Source organism: Lontra canadensis, unplaced genomic scaffold (assembly GCF_010015895.1).
Source record: "Lontra canadensis isolate GAN:19392208 unplaced genomic scaffold, GSC_riverotter_1.0 scaffold196, whole genome shotgun sequence".
Classification (NCBI taxonomy): Eukaryota; Metazoa; Chordata; class Mammalia; order Carnivora; family Mustelidae; genus Lontra; species Lontra canadensis.
In genome coordinates, this window is record NW_022631190.1 from 161,889 (window position 1) to 185,924 (window position 24,036).

The 24,036-nt window shown below is 43.0% G+C and overlaps 1 protein-coding gene across 1 annotated transcript in view; it reads right to left on the reverse strand.

The window, feature by feature from the left end:
* SLC7A14 (solute carrier family 7 member 14) overlaps positions 1 to 24,036 on the reverse strand; it is a 108,899-nt gene that overhangs the window by 19,189 nt on the left and 65,674 nt on the right. Inside the window, exons 3-4 of the mRNA XM_032847936.1 lie at positions 9,417 to 9,653; positions 7,505 to 7,722 (exon numbers count right to left, since the gene is read on the reverse strand). Coding sequence (XP_032703827.1) covers positions 7,505 to 7,722; positions 9,417 to 9,653 — 455 coding nt within the window. The remainder of the gene's footprint in view (positions 1 to 7,504; positions 7,723 to 9,416; positions 9,654 to 24,036) is intronic.

Here is a 24,036-nt window from a genome sequence, read left to right on the forward strand (position 1 = left end):
TGAGAGTGTTACTTTCTTCTAAGGAATCAACTAATATTTCCCCACCTAAGCATTTGCAGTGTCAGCTGAAAGGAAAAAGTATGCCTCTTTGAATGCTTGGGGAATGTCCTTTTAGGGGAAGGTGAGAGAGCTTTTTCCAGGCTTGTGTGTAGAGGGTGAGGGGCCTTGGCAGTATGCAAGCTCTAGCCAGGGGTTCAGGAATGAGATTCATTACAGAATAGACCATTTCCCACCTTTTCTCCACATACAGCTTATAAATGATGAAATTCAATACATGTGCCAAGCGGAGAACCTGTGTCCAAATTTTCACTCTTAAACTATCCTACTGGTTTCTCAATAAGTAAAAGACAAAATACTAAGTACTGGAACCTACCGGTACATTACAAACTGAAGATCTTCTCAAACCTCAGAAGCAAGTTTTGGTCACAAGTCTCCCCACTTCCAGGTTTCTAAAGTTTCAGTTTCCTAACTGGGGGTTCTTATCCTGGGGTCCATTCAACTCAGGGGGTCTATGAATTTTGCTGGGAAGAGATTACCTTTTTATTTTTACTAACCTCTGACTGAACATCAGCATTTCTTTTAATAACGAATGTAGGTAACAGGCAGTACCTGTGACTGTGTCACCAATAGAGATCAGATCTTTTTTCCATAATAGATTGTTGTAGAGATGTTGAAGTATCACTTGTGCTTGTTGCTACTTCCAAATTATGATAGTTATTAGACATAGATATCAATATTTAAAACAGTACCAAAGAAGCACATTGTTATTATATCACAATTTAAAAATATTTTTATAACTATATTTTAATGTATTTGATTTCTTTTGAATTCCTATGTAATTAGGTTCTTCATTTATAAACACGATTCTTAGAACGGGCTCAGAGTCTTCACCAGACTGCCAAGGAGCACGTGGCACAGAACAATCAAAGAGTTCCTGGTCTATTCTAATAAGTCAGGTAGAAAGAACTTCTCAAACAAGCAGTTGTTGTCAGGGAATAGGGGCTACTTTCTGGGAGGGGAGATAACTCTCATTTCACTTCAGTAAAGTCCTTCATTTCAGGGAATGGAAAGTGTTTGGATCTCCAGTCAAGGACAGAAAACAGATCTCACTTCATTGTGCATGGAGGTTCACAGGTTTGGAAACGTGCTTGTTTTCAGTTGTCTAGGAAATGTTTTTGGTTTTTAAGGATGAACAGATGCTGGAATTGCAGACTCCTTAAACTGCCCCCATCAAGGAAAGCGTTGCTTCAAGACAGTTTCCAGAAAACAGGCTCTGCTTTCTCTTCCTTTAACATCCTTCTTCCCTTACACATTTATGCACATGCGTGCACACACAACTCCTGTAAATCATATGGATCTGTTAGGATAATCAGTCTGATGATGTATTGCTCCCAGTTAGGAGGTCCCAGGGAGACAGTGTGATGCCTCTTTGGTGTGGTTGGTTCTAGATGGAAAGTTAATAGATATTTCCAGCCCTTACTGCTGAGGGGGGGTGGGGTGGAAGTGTGTTAAATAAGAACTTTGGGGCACATCTACACTAGAACAAGATGAGAGGTCTGTAAGCCATGCTGTGTGAGGAATCACTGGGGACCCAGAGATATGTAACGTGAAAAGAAAACTCAGTGAAAGACATGGAAGACACCTTACAGTTTTGACGTACTGACCATGAAACAGTTGGAGGAGAAGTATACTGTGGGCTCCAGAGGGAATTGCAAAGCCATACAGAGGGTGGGGGTGTTGGGGGCAGGCATTGGATTTGGTTAAGAGAGCAGATTTTGGGGACTATCAAACTGAGGGTGGTTCTGTCACACACAGGCTTGGTGACCTAGAACAACCTCCTAATCTTGGAGCCTCATTTTCTTAAATGGAGATGAAAATAGTGTTTAGTTCATAGTGTGGTTATGAGGATTAAATGAGATAAGATAGTGAACTTCAGTCATAGACGACAATAGGTGCTTAATAAATATCATTTCTTGCTAACAGCATTTTTTATTACTAGAGTAAGTATTCTAGAACAGATGAACCCAAAGGCATAAACAAATTCTTCCTCCTCCTTGTTTCTTTTTTTTAGAACTGGACATATATTTTATTAACTGCTCCATTTTGGCAGGCACTTTGTGATATGGATACAGCCATGAGCTTAACCCCCTGGGGCTTGGAGTCTAGAAGACACTGCAAGACCCCAAGTGCGACCTTGACTGTGGTAATAAATTGAACAAGATTAATAGGTGTTTATATTCTTTGTAAGACACACATGTTAGTATTTTCCAAACAATTTAAAGAATAGATGGCAATTACTGATAATTATGGGTTACCAGAATATTGACTAACTCTGGTCAAGTTGGGAATGGAGGGGGAAAGTTTGTGGAGAGAACGTCTGTCAGCCTGAATTTGCTATGTAGAACTGGAAAGCCATTATGACTGAAGGACGACTGGACAGATCAAAGGCAAGATGTTTAGAGGTTCCACTGCATTAGGTAGGAATCAGAATTTAACTCGGATGGTTTGAATGAAATGATTTCAGTGAAGGCCCATTGGCTAAGTCCAACAGGGAACAATGAGCAAGGGGCCTTCTGGAGCACAAAACAGAGTAGGAAGGGTGAATAATGGATCTGGTGGGGGGGGCAAACCTACGAGATCAAACAGATTCTGATCTAACAAGACATAGATCAAACAGATTATCGAAGAAAAGAGAATAAAATTAGCAAATAAATTCACCTATTTTACTTGTTAGTTTGAATGAGTTTTTCTTGCTTGTTAACAAATGATCCCTGAGTGATGAATACAAAAGAGCCAGGAAATGAAACTGTGTTTGGGTGTGTCTCTACCCTAAAGACCACTACTAAAACTACTTTCCACTTTGCTCTATCCAGACCGCAGATCTGGCCACTGGGATCTGTGATTAGGATTCCCTTCCAAGTATGGAAGAATGTGTGTGCACTTAGGAGTGAGCATCTGTGAATGAAATTGGTGGGTGAAGTGTGTGTATATGTGTGTCTCTAGGTTCACTGGCGCTTTATCCCAACTTTTAAAAAACTGACTTTTTAATTTGATGACATAAGCAGAAATGGTTTTCCAAAGTAAAGCTGGTGTAGCTTCTCAGCTGGGCGATGCAGATCAGCCCATCCCCTTAGAGAGCTTTAGTGGGGAAAGCAGCATGTGCCTCAGTTGCTGGAGGGCTGGCTGCTGCTTATTTAGCTGCCAAGCAATGTCATTAGTGGCGTGCTTTTCAGGGTGTGGAGTCCCTAAAAGCTGGCCTCCTATGTGGAACTGGTATTCGTGAGGCAGCTCTCCATACTCTGCCTTGGCCATTCTGCCAGATGCCTAGGAGCTAATTAGGTACCTTTATATAATTCACTCCCAAGGTAACAAGACAAAACTCTGACTTTAATAGCGTTTTCTACCACCCTCATGCTCCAGATCTATTAGCACCCTGTCCACAGTGACAGTGGAATGTGCTAATAGGTTCCAGCAAGTGAATTAAAATGTGGAGAACATGAAAAACAACTTTCCCTTTGTTTGGAGGCAGTCAGCATTCCCCACAAATACTTGTCATGGACCATTTTCCTGGGAGCTATTTGTGCGGGCAGAGTGTCTCATTTGGTTCAAGAAAAACCATAAGATATCATCAAGAACAAATAACATACAGGGAATACACATCCAGCAATGTTCAGGGGCTGAGGAACTGTAGAGGGAAGCAGGGGTTCAGCTGAGGGCCAGCAGTTACTTGATCTAGAGAAAAATGTTTGTTGTTCTTAAGCTCTTCAAGACCAAAGAAGCATTTGACCCAGAACCTGTAAGTGAGTAAACCATTCCTTAAGCTATTTTCTTTGGAAGGATGTGGTTGGAGCAGGGAAAGAGTAAGCTTATGAGGGGTCCATGGCCAGAGGATAGACTGTTCATTATTAATCCTTTCAAAGTACGTGAGAGTTGTGTTTCAAGTCATGTAATGGTATCCTTATAAAACCATCTCCAACACAATGATCTTCTCCACTCCCTCCTACCTGAAGTGGATTAGAACTCTGAACTCGGCCCCCTGTCAGGGGTGGAGGTCAGGTTTTCCCTAAGGAGGAGACCATACAGCTGCCAAGTAGGCGACTCACCTTTGTTGACAATTGTTAGGTAAGAACGTCGCGAGTGTGTTTGTTAACTCAGTGGATGACATGTTCATGAGAGGGTGTCCCACCTTAAAAATTGGGATCCAATTCAAAGTGTCCTTGCTAGGGTTGCCTGGGTGGCTCAGTCAGTAGAACATGAAACTCTTGAACTTGGGGTCATGGATTCAAGCCCCATGTTGGGCATAGAGCTTACTTAAAAATCAAACCAAACCAAACCGAAACCAAAGTGGCCTCACTGGACTGGAAGAGTGACCAGAAAACAAAGTTGAGAAAGAACAGGTCCAGGCCAGTTTGCTAGGGAGGAAATGTACTATGGAGGAACCCAAGGCCAGGCAGATAGGAAAGAGGATGAGTCAGCACCATCCTCAAACTGGGCCGTCCTTTGTGCTCAGCTGATGCTTTTAGTCACAGCCACTAGAACACATATTTGAATTTCCTACAGGGATAATGAATTTGCAGTGAAAAATGCAGAATCCCAGCAAACTTTTTTAGTGGCCAGTGACAAACTTACTCAAGACAGTAAGGTTGGGTTGGAATGAGGTTAGTGAGGTCAAAGGTGCAAAAAAGAGACAATTGGTTTCACGTGTCCAAACCCAGTTCAGGGGAGTAGTGGAGTAAATAAGGACTTTGACTCAGCCAGGACTGGGATTGAATTTCAGCTCTATTACAATCTAGATCTGTAACCTTAACTTTTCTCAACTTAAGGTATTTTGATGTAAAAGTAGAGATCAGGGCTGTAGTGAAGATTACCTGAAAAGTGTCTATGAAAGCATGTGTCACAAAGAAAATGGTAAGTTAAGAATGGCATCCTTCCTTTCTTTCTTTTATAGCTGACTTCTGATCTTCTTTTCTTGCTACAAAAGCTAGTGAAAACCTGGGTGTATAAATGGGAGCCCCTAAGTCTGCCTTGATTAGTTCCTTCCTCGTGGAGTAGATTCCTGACTATCCCAAAGAGGGATATGGGGCCCTTGAGTGTGAAGAGGAGACCCCCAGAGAGAATAAAGACCCCAGAACAAAGACAGAGGGACAGGTTCAAAGACCAGTTCATCTTCTTCAGCATGAACAAAGGGTATTTGGACAGAAGAGATTAACTGCTTCCAGTCTTTACATGGGGCCTAGACTATAATGTGTGCCATTTGGGTGAGCTCTTAGATTTTTGAAAATTAGACATGAACTGAGTAATTACAAAATATTTTCAAATTGTTTTGCTATGATGTCTTAGTAAACAAAGGACTTTGGTCTGGGCTGGTTTACACTCCCATGTGAAGGTAAGAAAAGAGGCTAGACCATGTCCTAATGCTTCTTCTAGCTCTAAGACTCTATGGCTTTGTGAAAGTTTAAAGGAAGTGAGAACATAACATGTTGGATTAGTTATCTTATTACACTTTTAAAGAAGACTCAGAAGCAAGGAACGGCCATGTAATAGGAAGCGATTTGGAGTCACATAGGCCCAACTAGGAATTTCAGCCCTGGTGCTGACTGGCTAAGTGACCCTGGCTAAATGAGTTCTGCCTCTCTGAGCCGTGGATTCTCTGTTAAGTTGAGCACAGCAGTACCTGCTTTAAAGTTTTGTTAGAGCACAATGCTGGGCACCTAATAGATAGTTGATAAACTCTAAACTGTAAATGGTGATAATAAGTATCACTATTATTTACCTCACAAGGTGTAGCAAGAAACCATCCAGGATGTTATTCGTTTTGGCGAACTTTTGGTACAATTAGTTTTCCCAGGTGATGAATGAGAAAATCCAAAAGCACAGAAGTTAGCTGTTGGCCAAAGTCTTAGCAATAAGTCCATGACCTCAAAATTTCTTAGATTATGAAAAAAAAAAATGGTGAGAACGTTTTTGTGTGCTAAGATAAAAATGCAGTTGAGTTCCGGAAAAACACTTTTTCTTTGCCACTCTTGTAATTTGTTGTTTCTTTTATTTGATAGGAAAGGAACGATTTGTATTAGAAGAAATTGTTGACTTGGGGATCAAGAATGAGGTCAACAGTGTCTTTGTCTCTTCTGGTTTTGACCAGTTTCAGGATTTATGCATTTCAAGGAGGAGGGATGAAATTTGTGGTACTGTGGAATTCTTACAGATAAGCAGAAGACTAGAAATCTTGGCTTGAATTGCTCTCTTGCTTATTTCTCTGCATTGAACAGTGTGGCATGGTTCAGAATAGATAGGAGTTATTTTGAGCATTCTCCAAGAGAGATTTCTGGTCCCTGGACATCTTGGAGGGAAACCAGTCTAAGCCAGAGCTTTTTACAAAAGCAAGTCTGGTGGAGTCCCAGACTTGCTCTCTGCCAGGGATAGGCAGACCTGCCTCCCTTGGGCTCAGTTTCTTCCCCTGCTAGATGAGGGGTAGCAGCAGGTGATTCTTTAGATCTCTTCCAGCTCAAAATTCTCTGATTTATGTTCTATTTTCAAGAAAGGAAGAGGTGGTTGAATTTTACCAGTGAATTCAATCAAGTAAGCATTTTTCATCATTCCAGGAAAAGGATCCAGGCACAATTTAGAACTCCTTGTCAGTATTAAGATTTTGCCCCCCGACCTTCCCATTTTTCTTTAGTGTAAACCTCACCACCCAGATCAGGGGGTTGAGATCTGAAAATGTCCTTTTGGTCCATCCCACTCTCTGGCCAACTCTCAGACCACACTACGTGGACTTCTCTGCCATGAGCCATGCCACTAGAGTGGGATTTATGACCAACCCGCACTGTGCCCACTCAACTGCACCTAGACCTTAATGGGGCTCTCCACATTGGGTCAAACTTTGGGATTAAGTTTAATAACTATTGTTTCCCTAGTTCTATACCCAGGCAACACTCATCCCTTACCTACCTACCCGCTCTTCTGGCTCCTTTACTGCCTTGCCTATTTCGGGCTATCTGTCTCTCTGAAAATACTCTAGAGGGATTCTCTAGGACCAAGCTGTTCATATACAGGCTTTGGAGTCAGACAGTCCTGGCTTTGGGTTTTGACTCTGCCACTTACATTGTGTGCTTAATAGCGAGTCCCCTGCCCTCTCTGAGCATGAGTTTTTCATCCATAAGACCAGAATATAAATATCTTCCTTCCAAAGTTATTAGGACACTTAAATATTACATGCAGAGCACTTCACATAGGATTAGGCATATTTCAGATGGCCTAAACATCAAATCTATTATGGTTATTTGCATAAAATACGGTCTCAATAAATGTTTGTGAAACAAGTAAAAAAATGATATGGGAACCGCTTCAGAGCATCCCCATTAAATTCAGATTAAAAATGATGAAAAAGATGACATGAAGATTATGGGACAGAGCAGCATTTTTCGAAAATATGTTTCAGACTAGCCACAGGGCGGAAGGCAGAATGTGCAATAGCCTTAAGAGGCTTTAGAGAAGCACTCACCCCTGACCAGCCATGGGGCAAGAACTGGCCCTCAGCCCAGTACTTCCCATTGATGAAGAAGAGGCCTGCGATCATGATGAACACCCACACTGCCAGGTTCAGCACATTGAGGACGTTGTTGAAGCCCACGGAATTCTTCACCCCCAGTGCAACAATGATGGTGACGATGATTGCAATCACTAGAGCCAGAAGGTCAGGGTATGATTCTTCCCCTTTCCCTAGGGGGCAAAGACATGAGTTAATATTGTCCAGAGGGAAAAAAGGGCCATGCAAACTCACAGCATCCCCGTCAGGACATTTGCTCTCAGCTCTGGCAAGGGTGATCACTTTGTCATGGAAGGAGGAGAAGCAAGTGTGTGCAGACATGCATGTGTGTCCACGTGTGTGTTTGTGTGCAAGTATATATGTGTGTGCACCTGTGTCTACGTGGTGGTCCACAAGTGTCTATTTGCAAATGGGAAGGTTTTGGTATGTAGGTAAGATGACCTGATATCCTGGACCCAAAATTGGGCTATACGACATGACAATGACAACACTGTCTATGGAACCATGGCATAGAACTCCTGAAGTCAGAACTGTCCTGAGACATTCATGCTGTATATATATGGATTTAACATGTTATTTGAAAAGTGGTTTATCTTCACTGTTGTTCACTTTATAGTCCAGACGTTTTCCATTCCATTCCTGGAATCTTTTCATTTTTAGAAAGTTTTAAAATGTGTATCTTTGAAAACTGTTGGAAGAAGGGTGTTCTTTGCATTTATGTGTATGTGGTGTGTATGAGAAAAGAAGCCGGGGACACACCCCACCTGTTTGGTCTGGTCTTTTGGCCAGTGGACTCCTGCCCTCTATAGAGGGGAAAAGGCATTGCCTCAGCTGTGAGGCTCCTGAATCTCAGTTGCACTTTTGCTCAAGACCAGCTGTGTGGTCTTGGGCAAATGCTTCAGTTTCCCGGACCTCATCTGTAAAGTGAAGGGTGTGCACTGCCTGATTTTGGAGGCCCTTCCAGACCTAAAAACTCCATGAAATCAGCATACTGTGCAGACGTGTGGTCTTCATACTTTTTATCTTCTCATGGTATCTGGATTTTCAGCATTTTTATCCGTTCGTCTGAGATAGGGACATCAAAGTCACATGAGTGGCACACAGCCACGGAAACTGTACTTGGAAGTTCTAGGGGCAAGACCCCCAATCTTCCTCAACTATTGTTTGGCTTCCCATGAATATCAGAGAGGGTAAAGTTAGACATCAGGATGGAAAGTGGGAGCAAGTGATGGATGGAACTCCTGGTCCTTGTTTTGTGAAGTTCTGATGATTTAGTATTTACCCCGTTATATTGCCCTTCCTTAATTTCTGCTAGACTTGAATCCATTTTGTCCCTTTTAAAAGTATATTTTGTCACTTAAAATTTAACACATGCTTATTTATGAACATCTTAAAAAATCTGGTGAAACCACTGGAGAAGTTCATTACAATTATTTTTTCTGTATTGGTTTTATTTTTATATAGTTATAAGCATGATGTATATATAATATGTATCCTTTGTCACATGACATCATATAAAAAATGGATTCCATGTTATTACAACAGTCTTCCTAATCATCCTTTTAATCGCTACACAATATGCTTCTACAATTTAGTTAATCATTTCCTCCACTGTAGAATCCTTATGCTGTTTCTAAGTTTTTTTAATTACAAATAAGGCTGTGATAAGTATCTTTTCATATAAAGCTTTTATGGAAATTAGGATGATTTCCTTAGGATAGATTCACAGGAGAATTACTTTGAAAAAAAAAAAAAAGACATATTTAAGGCTCTTGATACATTTCGCCAAATTGAATCCTGAAAGGGGAACCCATTTATTTGTTGGGGTGAGTCTGCTGGTTGGGGTAAGAGGACATGGCAGTCTCACCCAGGCCATTGAGAGTTCCCACGCTGTCCACCATCCAGCGGCTGATGGTGTGGTTTGCTAACGAGTCGAACATGCTGCTCAGAGCGCTGGCGCCAGCCGCAGTGCCAATCAGGTACTCCAGGATCAGGTTCCAGCCAATGAAAAACGCCACAAATTCCCCGACGGTGACGTAACTGTAGGTGTAGGCTGACCCAGTGGTCTTGGGGACGCGGACTCCGAACTCTGCATAGCAGACGCCTGCATGGGACAAGCACACGTGGGTGGTGGACTTCAGGAGAGGAGCTAACCTCTTCAGCAAGAGGTTTAACCATCTTGGGTACGAAATACTGGGAGCCTCTGCGATCTTAGAACAAACACGTGAAATTTACATATGTATACGAATAAAATTCAAGGCCAATTCTAACGTCTTTCAATGTCAGTTCTGAAAAACTTTTAACCTGAATGTCTGGGAAGGCAATCAGAAATAATCCTAATGAACTATTGATAACTGCTCTTTATTTAGAAAAATTTCTATTTGTTGTATATGTCTCTGTGATGTTCCTTAGGTGTCAGAGATCCTGAATGAAAGCCTAGGTCATTATGACCTCTGCACTTCATGGTTACATTATGCTAACATTCTTCTCTTTCATTTTTCCATATGACAGAAGGTGCTCCTCATTTGAGAATGAGGAGAATCCCAGGACCCTGGGTTCAAGCTATCTGTGACAATTTTGTACTGTATGTGGGGGGTGGGGTTGATAAAAAATGCAAATCTAAGAAAGTGACTAGTTTTTAACAAGGAAATTTAGCAAGTGGAAAAGATAATTTAATGAACATTTATAGAGGGCGCACTATGTGCTTGGCAGGGTGCTAAATGCTGGGAATAAAAAAGGCAAGGGAGACGTGAACCTGACCTCAAGGGGAGATATACCAAAAAGTCAGTGTCCATCATAGGCTGTATAAACTTAATAATACAGAGGCATATGGGAATACAGAAAGCAGAGAGGAGAGACATGTGCATCAGCTGATTTTGAGGTATAGGGAAAAATTAACTGGGCAAAGAAGGTGGAACATGAAGACATGGTGGGTGGGCAGTCTGAAGAACTTGGGTGGAGGGGAATGTGCATGAGGGGACTGAGGGCAGAGGAGCCTGGAGAGGTAAGTAGAAGCCATGTGTTTTCCAAAGTGGGTCAAGACCCACTTCAAATAGAATCATCTATTCAATCATAATTTTAGGGATGAGGATCAGGAATCTACGTTTTCTCAAGCTCTCCACTTACTATTGAAAAACACTACCATATTCCCTCTTTCTTTGATGGAGTTATAGATCAAATTGGGAATATGCCAAAGTTCTGGGAGTTGGGAGCATTTCCTACATCATCCTGGGAACTCTGGGTGTGAGGCCAGCGGGTGAGGTGCCAAGCCAGATGACAAACATAGGACGGCTTAGAGAAAACACACCAGGAATGGGATGTAGGAAGGATTTCAAGGTAAACTTTACCTTTGGTCCTAATTTTCAGGGCCAATCCTGAGGTTATCTCATCACAAATCAGGGAGTAAAATCAGTGAAAGGAAGCAAAAGCAGAGATGTCAGAAGCCAGGACACAAATGAATGACTAAAGTTGATGCAACATCTCTTTTCCTACCCCTTAGTGCTGTCAGCTCTCAGGATGTCTGTGTGGAAGGAGCACTGGACCAGCGGGGCTGTGCTCTTGTCTCAACTCTGCCTTGACCCTGCTCATTCCTTTATATTCTGTTTCCTTTTTTGTAAAATAAAGGAATTAGATAAGGATGTTCTCTTAAAGCTATTCCTACTCTGACACTCAAGGATTCTACTTGTTTCATTGAATTTTACAGATTTTGCTGCTAAATATATTAGGCATATTTTCCCCTTACATCATTTGCTGTATTTTCCTATATATGGAGACATTCTCAGGGCTAGCAAAGCCACCAGTCTCTGCACTGAATAACCTAGGCCATTCTAGGCCCCTCATTTTGACTTCCTATGTCGATCCCCTCGCCCCATTGTAAAACAGTTCTCCACCTCCTTCCTGGAGGTCTGTCAGTTGTTTCTTTTTGTTGCTGTCAGAGGGATTACCTTGAGCAGGCAGACCACCTCCTTTTCTAAATTGCTGTTTTCAACACCTGTTCTTTAAATTATTAGAGTGAGTCTAAAATTAAGAGGAGTTATTCTCCGAAGGAAGGGCTGGAGAATTTTTCTGTGAGGAAAGTAGAGAGTGTATAAATGCTGAGTATGAGGACCTGATAGTGTTTTCTTGAATACTTGAAGGAACTTTTGTGTTTTCATCTCCTGAAGATGGGTTTGCAGATATACATTAGGTTGCCCTTTTAGTGTGGCATGAGGAAGGGATTAGGAGGCAATCCTAATTCTACTCTTTGGTGTAGGATCCACAGCTTTACCCAGTAAGTCTGATATCCTATGAGTTTCTTCTCTTCACCCTCTTTACTCCTGATAGTGCACAAGTCTTGTAAATTGAAGTTTCTCAGCCAGTGCTTTTGCAATTGGCATTAAATTTGATCGTAAATTTAATTTGGAGAGCCATTATTATGAAGTTTGGGCAATCAGTGTTTCTCTCCTTAATTTGATCTGCCAAATTAGATGTAAAAATACCCAATTCACCATCAGAACCCACTCGCCAAGGGTAGTTGGCAAATAGCCAAGTCTTCCTTAAGTCATGTGAAGGAACCAGTGCATTGCTGTCCTATGGCAGAGCCAGAGGCCCTGCGCTGGGCACAGGGCAGGAGCATATGAAGTCAGTTATTTAGTTTCCAAGGTCCTGCTTAGATTCTGATAGCTGGAGTTTGGGAAGAATAGTGGGAAAACCAATTGGACACTAACCAGGTAAGACAATTCTGCTCCTAGAGGCCAGTCTTTTGGACATTTTGTAAAGGATTTGATTTTTGCCTCTTTCTGATTTATTTGCATGCAAGAATCCAGGATTTTAGTGGGCACTAGAGAGTATCCAGCCTGACACTAAAGCTCAGTGGTGAGGAATGATTTCAACCCCAAATGTCCTGAAAGAAACTAGAAAATATTGTCAATCACTCAACTTTTTAAAAATATCTGGTGTGTAAGAGAGACATATTCAAAGGTATCTTTCTGTTTTCAGTTAAAAAGAAAAACCGAAGGGAGACCATGGTTTTTATCCTAGATCGTGTAGTAACTGAGTGTTTAAGGGCAAGTTACTTACCTAACATGGGTAAAGGGAGGGGGCCACATAGATAAACTTTAGAGTCCCTTCTAGTGCTATCATTCTTTGGTTTCACAGTTAGAATCAACTTTCAGTCATTTGAGTCAGTGGGGGCAGCCCTGGAGAAAAAACAGCAAACCAGTAGTTCTCAGCAAAAGTGATACTGCTGCCTAGGGACATTTTGGAAATCTGTGGGGGTGCCCATCATTCTCATGATGATTGTGGGCACCTGAGGCATTGAGTAGGGAGGAGCCTGTGTGGTTAGACATTCTAACAGAATGTTAGACATTCCCACAGAATGAGGCATTGTCCTATGTCTTCCATAACTCCTGAGGGTCCCAGTGGACCTGTTTATAAAAACAGGTTTAGGAAGTATAAAAACCTGTTAATAATTTCTGAGCCTGAATCTATCTCCATTTTATATATTAACACATTTTTATAAAAATGATATCATATACATTGAATTTTCCAGGACTACAACAACTGGGTAAATTGAGGGACGTTTGTGATTTGTTTTGTTTGGAATTTCCCAATTGTTGGCCATTATTTTGGAAAACCATATCATGAAGAGTAACATGACTCATGGTCTCTGGACATCAAACAGCACACCTGTGCGAGTTGTGTAAATTTACACATTTACACAACAGCAGTTGTGTAAATACAGCAGACTTCTGATAAGTGCATTATGTCTCTTAATGCACTTATGCCCCAGGTTAAGTACAATGAAATGTTATTTTTACTAGAAGTGACTTTTCTTTTATCTAACTTCCATACTCATGGCATATTGATTTTTTAAAAAATTAAGTTTGTAGTTCTGGAAGACAGTAGAGGTATCCTCAAAAAGTTAAAAATAGAACTACCCTGTGATCCAGCACTGTTAGGCATTTACCCAAAGAATACAAGAATACTAATTCAAAGGGATACATGCACCCCAATGTTTATAGCAGCATTATCTACAATAGCCACATTATGGAAACAGTCCCAGTGTCTGTCTTTAGAGAAAGACAAAGACCATATGATTTCAGTCATATGTGGAATTCAAGAAACAAAACAAATGAGCAAAGAGGAAAAAGAGAGAGACAGAGAGAGGCAAACCAAGAAACAGACTCTTACATGTAGAGAACAAACTGAGGGTTACAGAGGGGAGTTGAGTGGAGGGATGGGTTATATAGGTGATGGCGATTAAGAAGTGCACCTGTTGTGATGAGCACTGGGTGTTTTATGGAAGTCTTATTGTATACCTGACTGTGTTGTATACCTGAAACTAATATTATACTCTATGTTTTTTTAATAAAGATTTTATTTATTTATCTGACACACACACATGCACAGAGCACAAGCAGGAGGAGTGGCAGGCAGAGGGAGAAGGAGAAGCAGACTCCCTGCTGAGCTGAGAACCCCATGTGAGGGTTGATCCCAGGACCCTGGGATCATGACCTGAGATGAAGGCAGATGCTTAACTGACTGAGCCAACCAGGTGCCCCTATACTGTATGTTAATGAACTAGAATTTAAATAAAAACTTAAAAAAATAAAATTTAATATTAATGTCTATAAAAATTGTGTAGGAAGATAGTATTATCTCTAGTTTGCATTTTAAGGTAGCAAAGGAAGAATTTCAAAGTATTTATTACTTGAAGTCAATTTGGTATACTAGGGGGTAGAATCACTATTCTAAATGAGAGAAAAATTTATAACTATTCTCTATTCAATTTAGTAATGCATTAAAAAATTTCTTCCCCTGGGGTTATCTTCCGAGTCATATTTGCCTTATGCTATTATCAAAGTGATTCTGTATCTCTTGGCTAACCATCAAGTGATTGGAGAGGGAGAGACATATTGATTCCAAAAGTGTAACTGCATACCTGGAGAAAATCAACATGAAGTGCAATGTCGGGGTACAGATGGCCATCATGAGTGACCACCTGCTGCAGACCATTGGGTGGAAGTTTCCCAATGGAGCTGTTCAGAGATGGCAAGTCCTGATCCCTGATAAATACAGAGGATTCATTTGAGCAGAACAAGAGGAAATAGAGTGATTTCTCATAGCCTGCAACTCAGATATCCTTTTCAAATGATCCACTCTTTAAGAATATTATGTTTATAATATATATTTTGTCACTTCCCTATTGTTTTGTTTTATTTCTATACCCAGGACTCTTTTTGGTTAAATTGACAAACTGCCAGCCTAAAGAGAAGTCAAACTTAGGAATTACGCATTGAAAAGAGGCTTGAGATAAGATAGCAAGGGTATTCCGTATTTGAAATATTCTCTATTGATCTCCTCTTGTGTACTGTAAGTGATGTATAATTTGGAGTTACGAGAAATTTGGTCCTTTTCAGTGTGAATGTCTTTCCCACTCAGAGAGTCTGTGCTTCTGTCACATACAGGTATAATCAACCCTCCTTACACTAAGTACTCCCAGAGACCCCACGTATGATGTTGATCTTTCCAAACTGTGCTCAGTATGATGCCTCCAGTAGTCAAAATAATCACTGTTTGTGCCTCCCACCACTCACAGCCTGCTCTGCCTCTCCTTTACTCTCTTAGGACCATCTCCTACATCCTAGGAAGGTGTAAAAGAGAAAGATCCCCCTGGGAGTAGGTGAAAGACAAGGATTTCTCCATTCAAGAACTCTATTTCCCTTCACATTCCACTAAAGAAAGCCATTAGCTATACCAGTACTTTTTAAAAGTGTACTTTCACCTGGAGAGATTACATCTAGAGGTTATTCACACTTGAATTCCAATTACTCTACTTAAATAGACGTTTTTCCACTAACAGGTAGTTTAACTTATTGACTAATTCCCTAACCTATCAACTAACATACCAATTTCTTACAATAACTTCTGACTTCCTAGTTTCTTTTAAGTGACACCCATTGTTGTTTTTTTAAAAGATTTTATATTATTCTATCTTATTTTATTTTTTTAAAGATTATTTATTTATTTGACAGAAAGAGAGAGAGAGAGATCACAAGTAGGCAGAGAGGCAGGCAGAGAGAGAGAGGGAAGCAGGCACCCTGCTGAGCAGAGAGCCCGATGTGGGGCTCAATCCCAGGACCCTGAGATCATGACCTGAGCCGAAGGCAGAGGCTTTAACCCACTGAGCTACCCAGGTGCCCCATTCTATTTTATTTTAGAGAGAGAATTCAAGTATGGTAAGGGGCAGAGGGAGAGGGAGAGAGAATCTCAAGTAGACATCACACTGAGTGCAGAGCCTGATGCAGGGCTCAATCATATGACCCTGAGATCATGACCTAAGCCAAAACTAGAGTCAAATCCTTAACCAACATAGCCATTCAGACACCCCGAAGTGACACACGTGGTTAAGTACCTACTACGTTAGGCCCTGAAATGAATACCAGAGACAGAGATCTCCTCACCTTAAAGCATCTATATTCCAATCAGGAAAGAGTTTGATAAACAGATGATTCCACATATCCAGTATTTAATACCATGTAGTATTTATGAGGTGCTCAGGGAGCCCGGTGGCGTGAGCAGTTTTTAGATAACACAGTCCTTCATTGCTGGGGAAGTCGGGATGAAGGGGTAAGCTTCTGATCACATATCGAAGGGTGAGGTGGGCTTTTCCAAGCAAAACCAGACGGGCGAGGGTGGTCTCAGGCAGATGGAAGGGGGTAGCTGGAGCGGCTCATGAGGGCTGCTCTGGAGATTGAGGAGGATGAGTCTGCAGAGGTGAACTGGGTTCAAGTGATTGAGGGAGTGAGACCTTCTTAATAAATTGGGGGAATCTAGCTGAAAAAATCCACCCAGTTCGTCTACTTCTGTAGTTTTAAAGCTTTGTCTTGGTTGTAAAACCCTCTTTGCACACATAGTGTTTTTTGATAGTCTCATATGAAAATAAGTAAAAGCAGTGGCTCTGTTTGAGGAGGGGGTGGGAGGCCTGAGGCTGGTCCGCTCAGGATCTCCCTCATCCCATATTTTCCCGAAGCTCTGACCTTCTTCCATGGACTCACAGGGCTGCACTGAGCATGTGCGGGGATGGGGGGAGATGGGTGTCAACTGCTTATTGGGGTTGTTCTCTTGATGGTTGATGTGCCCAAGCCCCAGACCTGAAGCTGTCCCTTTGAATAATGACAGAGATTAATGGCTAGAATCAAAGCCTACTGATATGCAGTCCTAGGACTTTCCAACTCATTCATCCATTCAAAACACTTATAAGGTTCCATCTCTACGCATCCATGTTAGCTTTCTGACATTTAGAGGTGAGGAGGAAGAACACAGTTCCTTTGTTGTGGGTCTTATGGTCTAGTGGAGAAGACAGACAAGAAAACCAACAATTATAATAAAATAACAGAGGAGATATTCACTGCAGGGGTTGGGGGAAAATGCAGGCGTTGCTTTAAAGAGCTGCAAAGTTGAGTTCTGAAGTAAGGTTTTGGGACAGCCAGAAGGACTTTCCCTTGGGAAAGAGGATATCAGGAGATGAGAGAAGGGGTGGAGAGGGGTCTCCAAGAAGACAATTTGCCAACACTGCATCTTTATTTAGACGTCTGGGATCCGTAATATTGGTAGTGTTGCTCAGAGGGTCAGTCGGGCTGTCTTGGGTGACTGGCCATATGTCACAGATAGCAGGCCCGAGCAGTTACTTTGAACACACTATCTATCAGTGTTCTCAGTCATTAAGTCAGTTACTTCTGAATACCAATTAGCTGCCATCTCCCAGACACAGGATGGAATCAGCCGTTGGACTGAACCAGTGCACCCCACCAATTAGGCCCAAACATGTCTTTAAGAAAGTCCTCACCAAACAGCATTTAACATGATGGTTGTTACTCATTTCTTTCTCATTTTGTTAGTTTTCTTAAAACATCTTTGTTCTGTTTATAAATTCACAGCAGGGCTGAGACACATTTTCTATACTGCTGTGGTTGGTAGCACTGCTTAAATGTGGATTGGGAGTGGGCTGTAAGGAGAAATCACAGGACCTCAGAGAGAAATAGAGTGTGAATTCTCTTGGAAACATTTGTTTTGTTTGTGACACTGAATTCCAGATGGTGAGCAGTGAAGTGTCCCCCGTCACTGCTGTTCCCCTTGAGAAGCAGGTTGCTGGGTTCTCAGAAACCTCTATTCAGCCCCCTGGCATGTGGGAGCTTGCCATCTTGCACCCGGTTCCTCTTCCCAACGCTCTTGATTAGCAGAGAAAATTGTCTATTTCTTTCCCCAGGAGGAATCCATCAGGCTCTCTCTTCCTCTCCCTTCTCTGCTTCTGTCTCATCTACCTTACTAACCTTGCTCACTCTGTCACCTGTCAGTGAAGCCCAGGTAATTTTAACAAATGTGTCTGGAAGAAAATCAGTTTGTCTGGCAATGCCTCTTTCTTTGCGTCTAGGAAGACACTTGTAATTTTTCTGTCAAAGCAGGCCCTAGGTGGACAGTAAGAGCCTGTATTTAGGGGAAGGGCAGCATCAACAATCATGGTGTGTGTGTGACACTGTTCTTTACAGAACCTGACAGGGCTTCAATTAAGTTGGGTAGGGAACAGAGGGTTTGCAAGGTCCCCACACCAGAGCACTGATGTATCAACACATACATGGGAAGGAAGGAAGCTGTTCTCATAGTCAGAGAAGTGACCCCTGAGGCAGGTCAAGGAAGTTTAGTAATTTACTGATTAAATGTGACCAGACTATCTGTTGACTTTCTTCTCTAGATCTCCTTCCGTGAAAATATTTTAGAGCTCGTTGGAGGTACAATTTCTACAGCATGATGAATTAGAATTTTGTATCATTTGGACATGCTATCTTTAATATCATTAGTGTACGCTAGTTTATTTTATAGCTTCATCAAATGATGATGAAAATAATGCTCACGCGGTTGCTTTCAACTAAATGACCCACAGGGTTAGCTGTTCCTGGAACCCATTTGACCTGGATTAGTCCCTCTTCACTGCTGTGGCGGCAGGTGGGCTGGGGTTGCCCTTTTCTCTGCTCCTAACATTTTTATGTAGGTGACCTTAGGTCAATGTCAGAGGCAGTCTTGGAGGGAAAAAGATGTTACAAAAGAGAAAAGCACCTTTTTTTTTTTTTGCATCTACCTGTGCTAGGCCCATTGTACATGGTTTCTCATCTCATGCTCTGGTCAGCTGTTCGCAAATGCTGAGGCCACCATCAGCAGCCTGTCTCTGCTTTAGGAGAAGCAGTGAGTGTCATGGGAACCACCCAGTCTCTGGAGAGAGGTCTGGAGAGTGCTTGTGACAACTAAATGAGATACTGCATGCAGATCCCTTTGCCCAGTGTTTGGCACAGAGCAAGTGTTTACTAAATGACAACTGTAATTAGTACTAACTGTGGCCTTGAGTTAGGCATCCAATTCACTAAGTGTTACTTTCCCCATCTGGAAAGCGGCAATGGTGATCCCTGCTAGGGCTTTGCTATGGTCTGTAAAGGAACACATGCACTGTTCTGTCATGCAGTGGGCACTCCTCCAGTGGGAGCCATGGCGATCTTTACAGAGGAGGAAAGGGAATCGCACAGACTTTCTTAGCAGTAGCCTCCTGACTGTTCAGGCAGGACCCTCTGCCTTGTGGGTGGGATCAAAGGAGTTGAAGCAAGAATTGTTGGCAGACGATTTTAGAGGCTCAGCCTTGGCAGGGATATCAGAAATCATCTGAAGTCTAGACCAAGCCCTCTGTGCGCCCAATTCACTTCTAAATCAGAACCGGGGAAAGTTCCTTCTTAGGTTCTAAATATTTAATCTGGAAGCATGTGTTCTCTTCTCCAGGTCCAGTTAGAGACTGTGAGGATGGAGAGAAATTTCCCATTGACTTGCTCAGCCTTTCTGCAGGAGGCCTCCAGCCCCTGTTCGAGCATTCTGACAACTGGGCTAGAAAGGCTTTGTGCAGAGAGGACAGAACAGGACTAAAGTGCCAGCTGGCAATTCTCAAGCACCCAGATATTTTTCAGCTCACCACACTCCAGGAGTAGGCAGTACCCCCATTTCTGAAGCTGATGAAAAGGGTGTCAGCAAGGACAGACGTAAGAATTTTCTGTGAAGGGACGAAGCCATCCCTTCCTGCCCTGAGGATTTTGTGGTTGGGGTTAAAGCTGAGTGCCAAGACAGCATGCCCCAGCCCTCGTGTGACTCCTCAGCCCATCTGACGAGCAGGGGGGTCTGGGTTCCCCTGGGATGGGCTGCCTTCCCAGCAGATGCCCGGGAGTGTGAGACACAGTGGATCTCTCATGGGCCTGGATATGTTCTCTGTGGAGGACATTCCTAGAGACATGAGCCACTCCCCATAAAAGAGGGGTGCCATCTCAGCTTCTTCCCAGACAGGGCTAATATGCAGGGAGGGCAATGTGAAGATGGGCACTGGTGTTCAGAGTGGACGCTAGGCATGTGCAAATCTCCTGAGCCGCCGCGCACTGAGTCGGCTCCGTACCAGGCCCCCCTAGGGCGAGGGCCGATGCTTGGTGTCACTCCTCTTTTATCTCATGGTGGTCATGTGTCACTCATTTCGAGCACCTTTTTCAGTGCACAGAGTTGAGGCTGCTTAAATATCTCTTCTTCAGAAGGTGTACTTTGTCACGGGGTCCTGTTTAACTTCCTTACAGCCCTTAACCACAATTTGTAGTTATATGTATTCATTTACTTGTTTTCTGAGGCATAGCCTCCTTGCATGTTTTGAAGCACAATCGTCTTGAAGGGGGCTATCCTGGTAGAGATGAGAATTCCTCTTGGGAAAATACCTTCAGATCCAAAAGAATGCTCTTTGTACAAAGTTCATCTGGCAAAAGTGTGGATAGGAGGCAGGCCTGCTGGGTCTTTTGCTAGGTATGCACCGAGGGGCGTCAGAATCTGAACCACGGATGCTCATTTGCATTAAGAACAAATGGAGCCTTGTTAGGCTGGAGAGCTGGCAAATAATGTGGGAGTGGTGATAAGAACATGAGCAAAAGGTACTGAGCATTTGTCACGCACACTGGCTATCCTAAGCACATTACATATGCACTCTTCACGAGATGCTTATGATGCAAAGCTGTTATTATTTCCAGTTACAGATGACAAATCCAAGATCCAGACAGGCTATTGGGACTTCCCGATCTTTCCCACCTGACAGCACACACCCAGAGAATGGTCACATTTGGATGGCTCTGATGAAGAGGTCAGTATGCACAGGGATGAGGCCAATCACGGGCAGCGGTGATAGCCTGGGGCCTCTGCCACCTTCCAGCTGTGCGGAGGGCTGAGTGAGGGATCAGTACTGCGGCACAGCTGTAACTTTTGGCAAACTGTTTGGGAGGGTCTAGGTTAAGTACATTTCCCAAGTCACACAAGTTGTAAATGGCAGAGCAAGGCTTGAAGTGAGCTGGTCCATTCTGGGGGCTGACCCCAACTGGCACCTTGGTGCTACCTGGGATTGGAGAGCGCGCGCGTGCATCTGCGCGCGCGCGTTTGTGTGTGTATGTGTGTTTGTTGAGACGTTGGATGTTTCTATACAAATCTTTCCCCTCCCTGGTTTCTTTTTTTTACCCTCCTACAGGCAATCGAATCCGAGCTGTTCATTTTGTAGAGAAGGAAAGTGAATTCAAGAGGTGAGGGACTTGCCTAAATGTCCTGAGCTGCCAAAGAACAGAGCTGGAATGAGGGCTCGGGTGTCCTGACTTCTGTCCCAGCCCCTGTGGTCCCCATTAGTGCTCAGGATGATTTCACGTGTGCCTGTATGGTTTCTTTGCACGGATGTCGCAGAGTTCTTTCCTGCGTTCTGCAGCACATGCGCCCTGATGCTGAGCCCTAAGCAGGTGGCCGGTCTCTCCCACAACACACTAGCTGCTCTTGACATGCACTGTCCACTCTCCCAGGTGCCGCAGAAGATGTGAAAGGTGCCCAGGTTCTCCTTCGTTTCCTGGAGGAAGCTCATTTCAGAATCATCAATTTAAGAGACTTGTAAAGTTTTATTAAAATGAGCTCACCTTCTCTGAACTGGTAATTGACATCCTTCCTACAGGGCTGTCAATCCTGCTCTGTGTAGAAGGCTTACATGAACTTAACAACACCCTTCTCACTGCTGACAGGTGGCAGGAAAACACTGAGCTTAGAATGCACTTTCATGACCTGGGTTATAGAAGTTATGATCTAGAAAACCGCTCAACTCATCAATAGAATAAGATGTGCTACAAGATCTTTTGAAACCCCAGTAAGAGGGAAGGGTTTCTTGATACACCTGATTCCCTTTGGTGAGCTCTTAAATTTGGGGCACAGGTCTGCATGAGGCAGCTTGGGGGTAACAGCCTCTGGAGCCAGGCAGAATCAAAGTTAGATTCAACCTTGGCCACTGACTACCTTAAGGACCTGGGTAAGTCACCTTACCTTTCTAACCCTCAGTTTTGTCATCTGCAAAATAAATATACAGTGTCAGTTTTTGGGATTTGCTGCGAGGATTACGCCACTGTGTGCAACTAGTGCCAGACACATCAGAAGTCCCCAGGGGTTTAGCTGTTATGATTAATAGAATGTGGACACTAATAGTCACCCAGTAGGGAGACTAAAAGCATTAAGTGCACGGTGCCTGGAGCACAGTATTGGATTAATAATAATAAAAACAATAACAATAATAATGACTTACATTTACCAAGTGCTTATTAAATTATATCTTAGAGACTCTATAAACGTTGAGGGTAGTTGCTATCATTATCAGTATTACGACATAGAGCTATGAGTTTGGACAGTATTTTGGAGAGCTATTTTTCTAGAGGCTTGAACACTGGCACTCATCTGTTTGTCTTTGCACTTCCTCTCTACCCTTTCAGTGTTCCTGCCTCTCCCACAGCCAGTGTGGTTAAGAGCAGTGCTCAGATATGTTTGGGTGAACGATGAGACACAAGCTTGTGGAATGAATGCGTGATCCTTGATCCCTGAGAATGACTAGCCATGCAAAAGGGCCAACTGTCCTGTGTTCATCTCTCTAGTCTGGCTTCAATTTGAGGAGGGGAGAATGGTCTGTTCTGCAAAAAACAAAACAAGGGAACTTAGCAGATTATCTAAATAGACTTAGAATCTTTAGAAATCTTCTTTGGTCATGAGAATCCAACGTGAGATGAATACTGCAATGGGGAGATTCTTTTTAGGCTTTGTGGACACCCAGCCAGGGAGGAAGCTGGGGAGCTCTGCCTGTGGGAAAGGCATCTGCTTGAGGAGCACTGCTCCCCTCACCACCTCCCCAGGGATTCGATTCCCATGGTCTCACCTGATGATGGATTAGAAGATGCCAAATAGCAAATGAAGAAGGCAGGAAGCACAGATTAGAAATTCCAGTGCCAAGCCATAAACTAAGAATGCCAAGAAAGATGCTACTCAGCCTGATGGCCTGAATTGCCTTTTAGCTGCTTGGGTTCAAGGATCCCAGAGGCAGCTTGCTGAAACAGAAGAGCATGAACTTTGGAATCCTGCATTCTGAGGTGAGAGTTCTGGCCCTGCCACTATCAGCCTGCCCCTCAGGAAGTTACTTTAACCGCTGACCGTCTGCCTCCTCAGTTGAGGAAAGAAATAAAATGACTCTTCCCTCCACCGTGTTGGTGAGGATGGGAAGGAGCTGTTATGTGGGAGCTCCCCTGTGGTGTTCTGGACACGTAGATTTGTTTATTGTGGCGTTCTGTGGTGTCCCCTTTCCTAGGGTTTTCTGCCTCTACTTTCACTTTCTGTCACCAGAGCTGTGTTGTAAGTCTGTTATTCTAATGACATTATTTCAAAAACACTTTCATTGGTTCTGTCTTCTCAGCTAGGGAGAGCATTTATCCCTCTGCCACATCCTCCCTCGCCTACCCATTCCCACACCCTCTCCATCCTAAGCTTCCTTCCACTCTTGCTCGTGATCTCTTGCCCATTCTGTACAATACGTGCATAACCAGTGTCTCCACCTCTCCTCTCTCCCCACTGTGTTACTACAGCATGGTTCTGGCTGTGTCGCTGAACTTCTCCACTGACAGAATGATCTCTTGGTCAGTCCTGAGGGGCAGGCCTTCCTGCTTGGCCCCCAAGTCCCTCCTCCAAGAACCCACTTTGTTTAATGAATGATCCTGATGGGCCATTTTAGTTAGGGGACAATAGTCTTTGGAGAATGGCAGGGATGAAATTGTAGAGAGATAGAGACAGAGACTCCATGGGAGCAGAGACTCAGAGTTGGCACAACTAGGAAAAGGTAAGCCTTACAACTCCCTATTGAGATATTGAAGGGGACTCTAGATTTTCCAATTCTACATTACAGGGCATCAGAGACAATTCTACTTAAGTATTTTAGGACAACTTGACCTCAGCAAGCTTGAGGGCTTAAGGATTGGACATCCGCTAGATGTGGGAGTGACAGACAGTTTTCCTTTTCTTTCCCATCAGCAGAGCTCCTCTAATACTGGAGTTGACAATATATGCAGGCAGAAGACTACATTTCATACCCTCCTCTGCTGTGGCCAAGT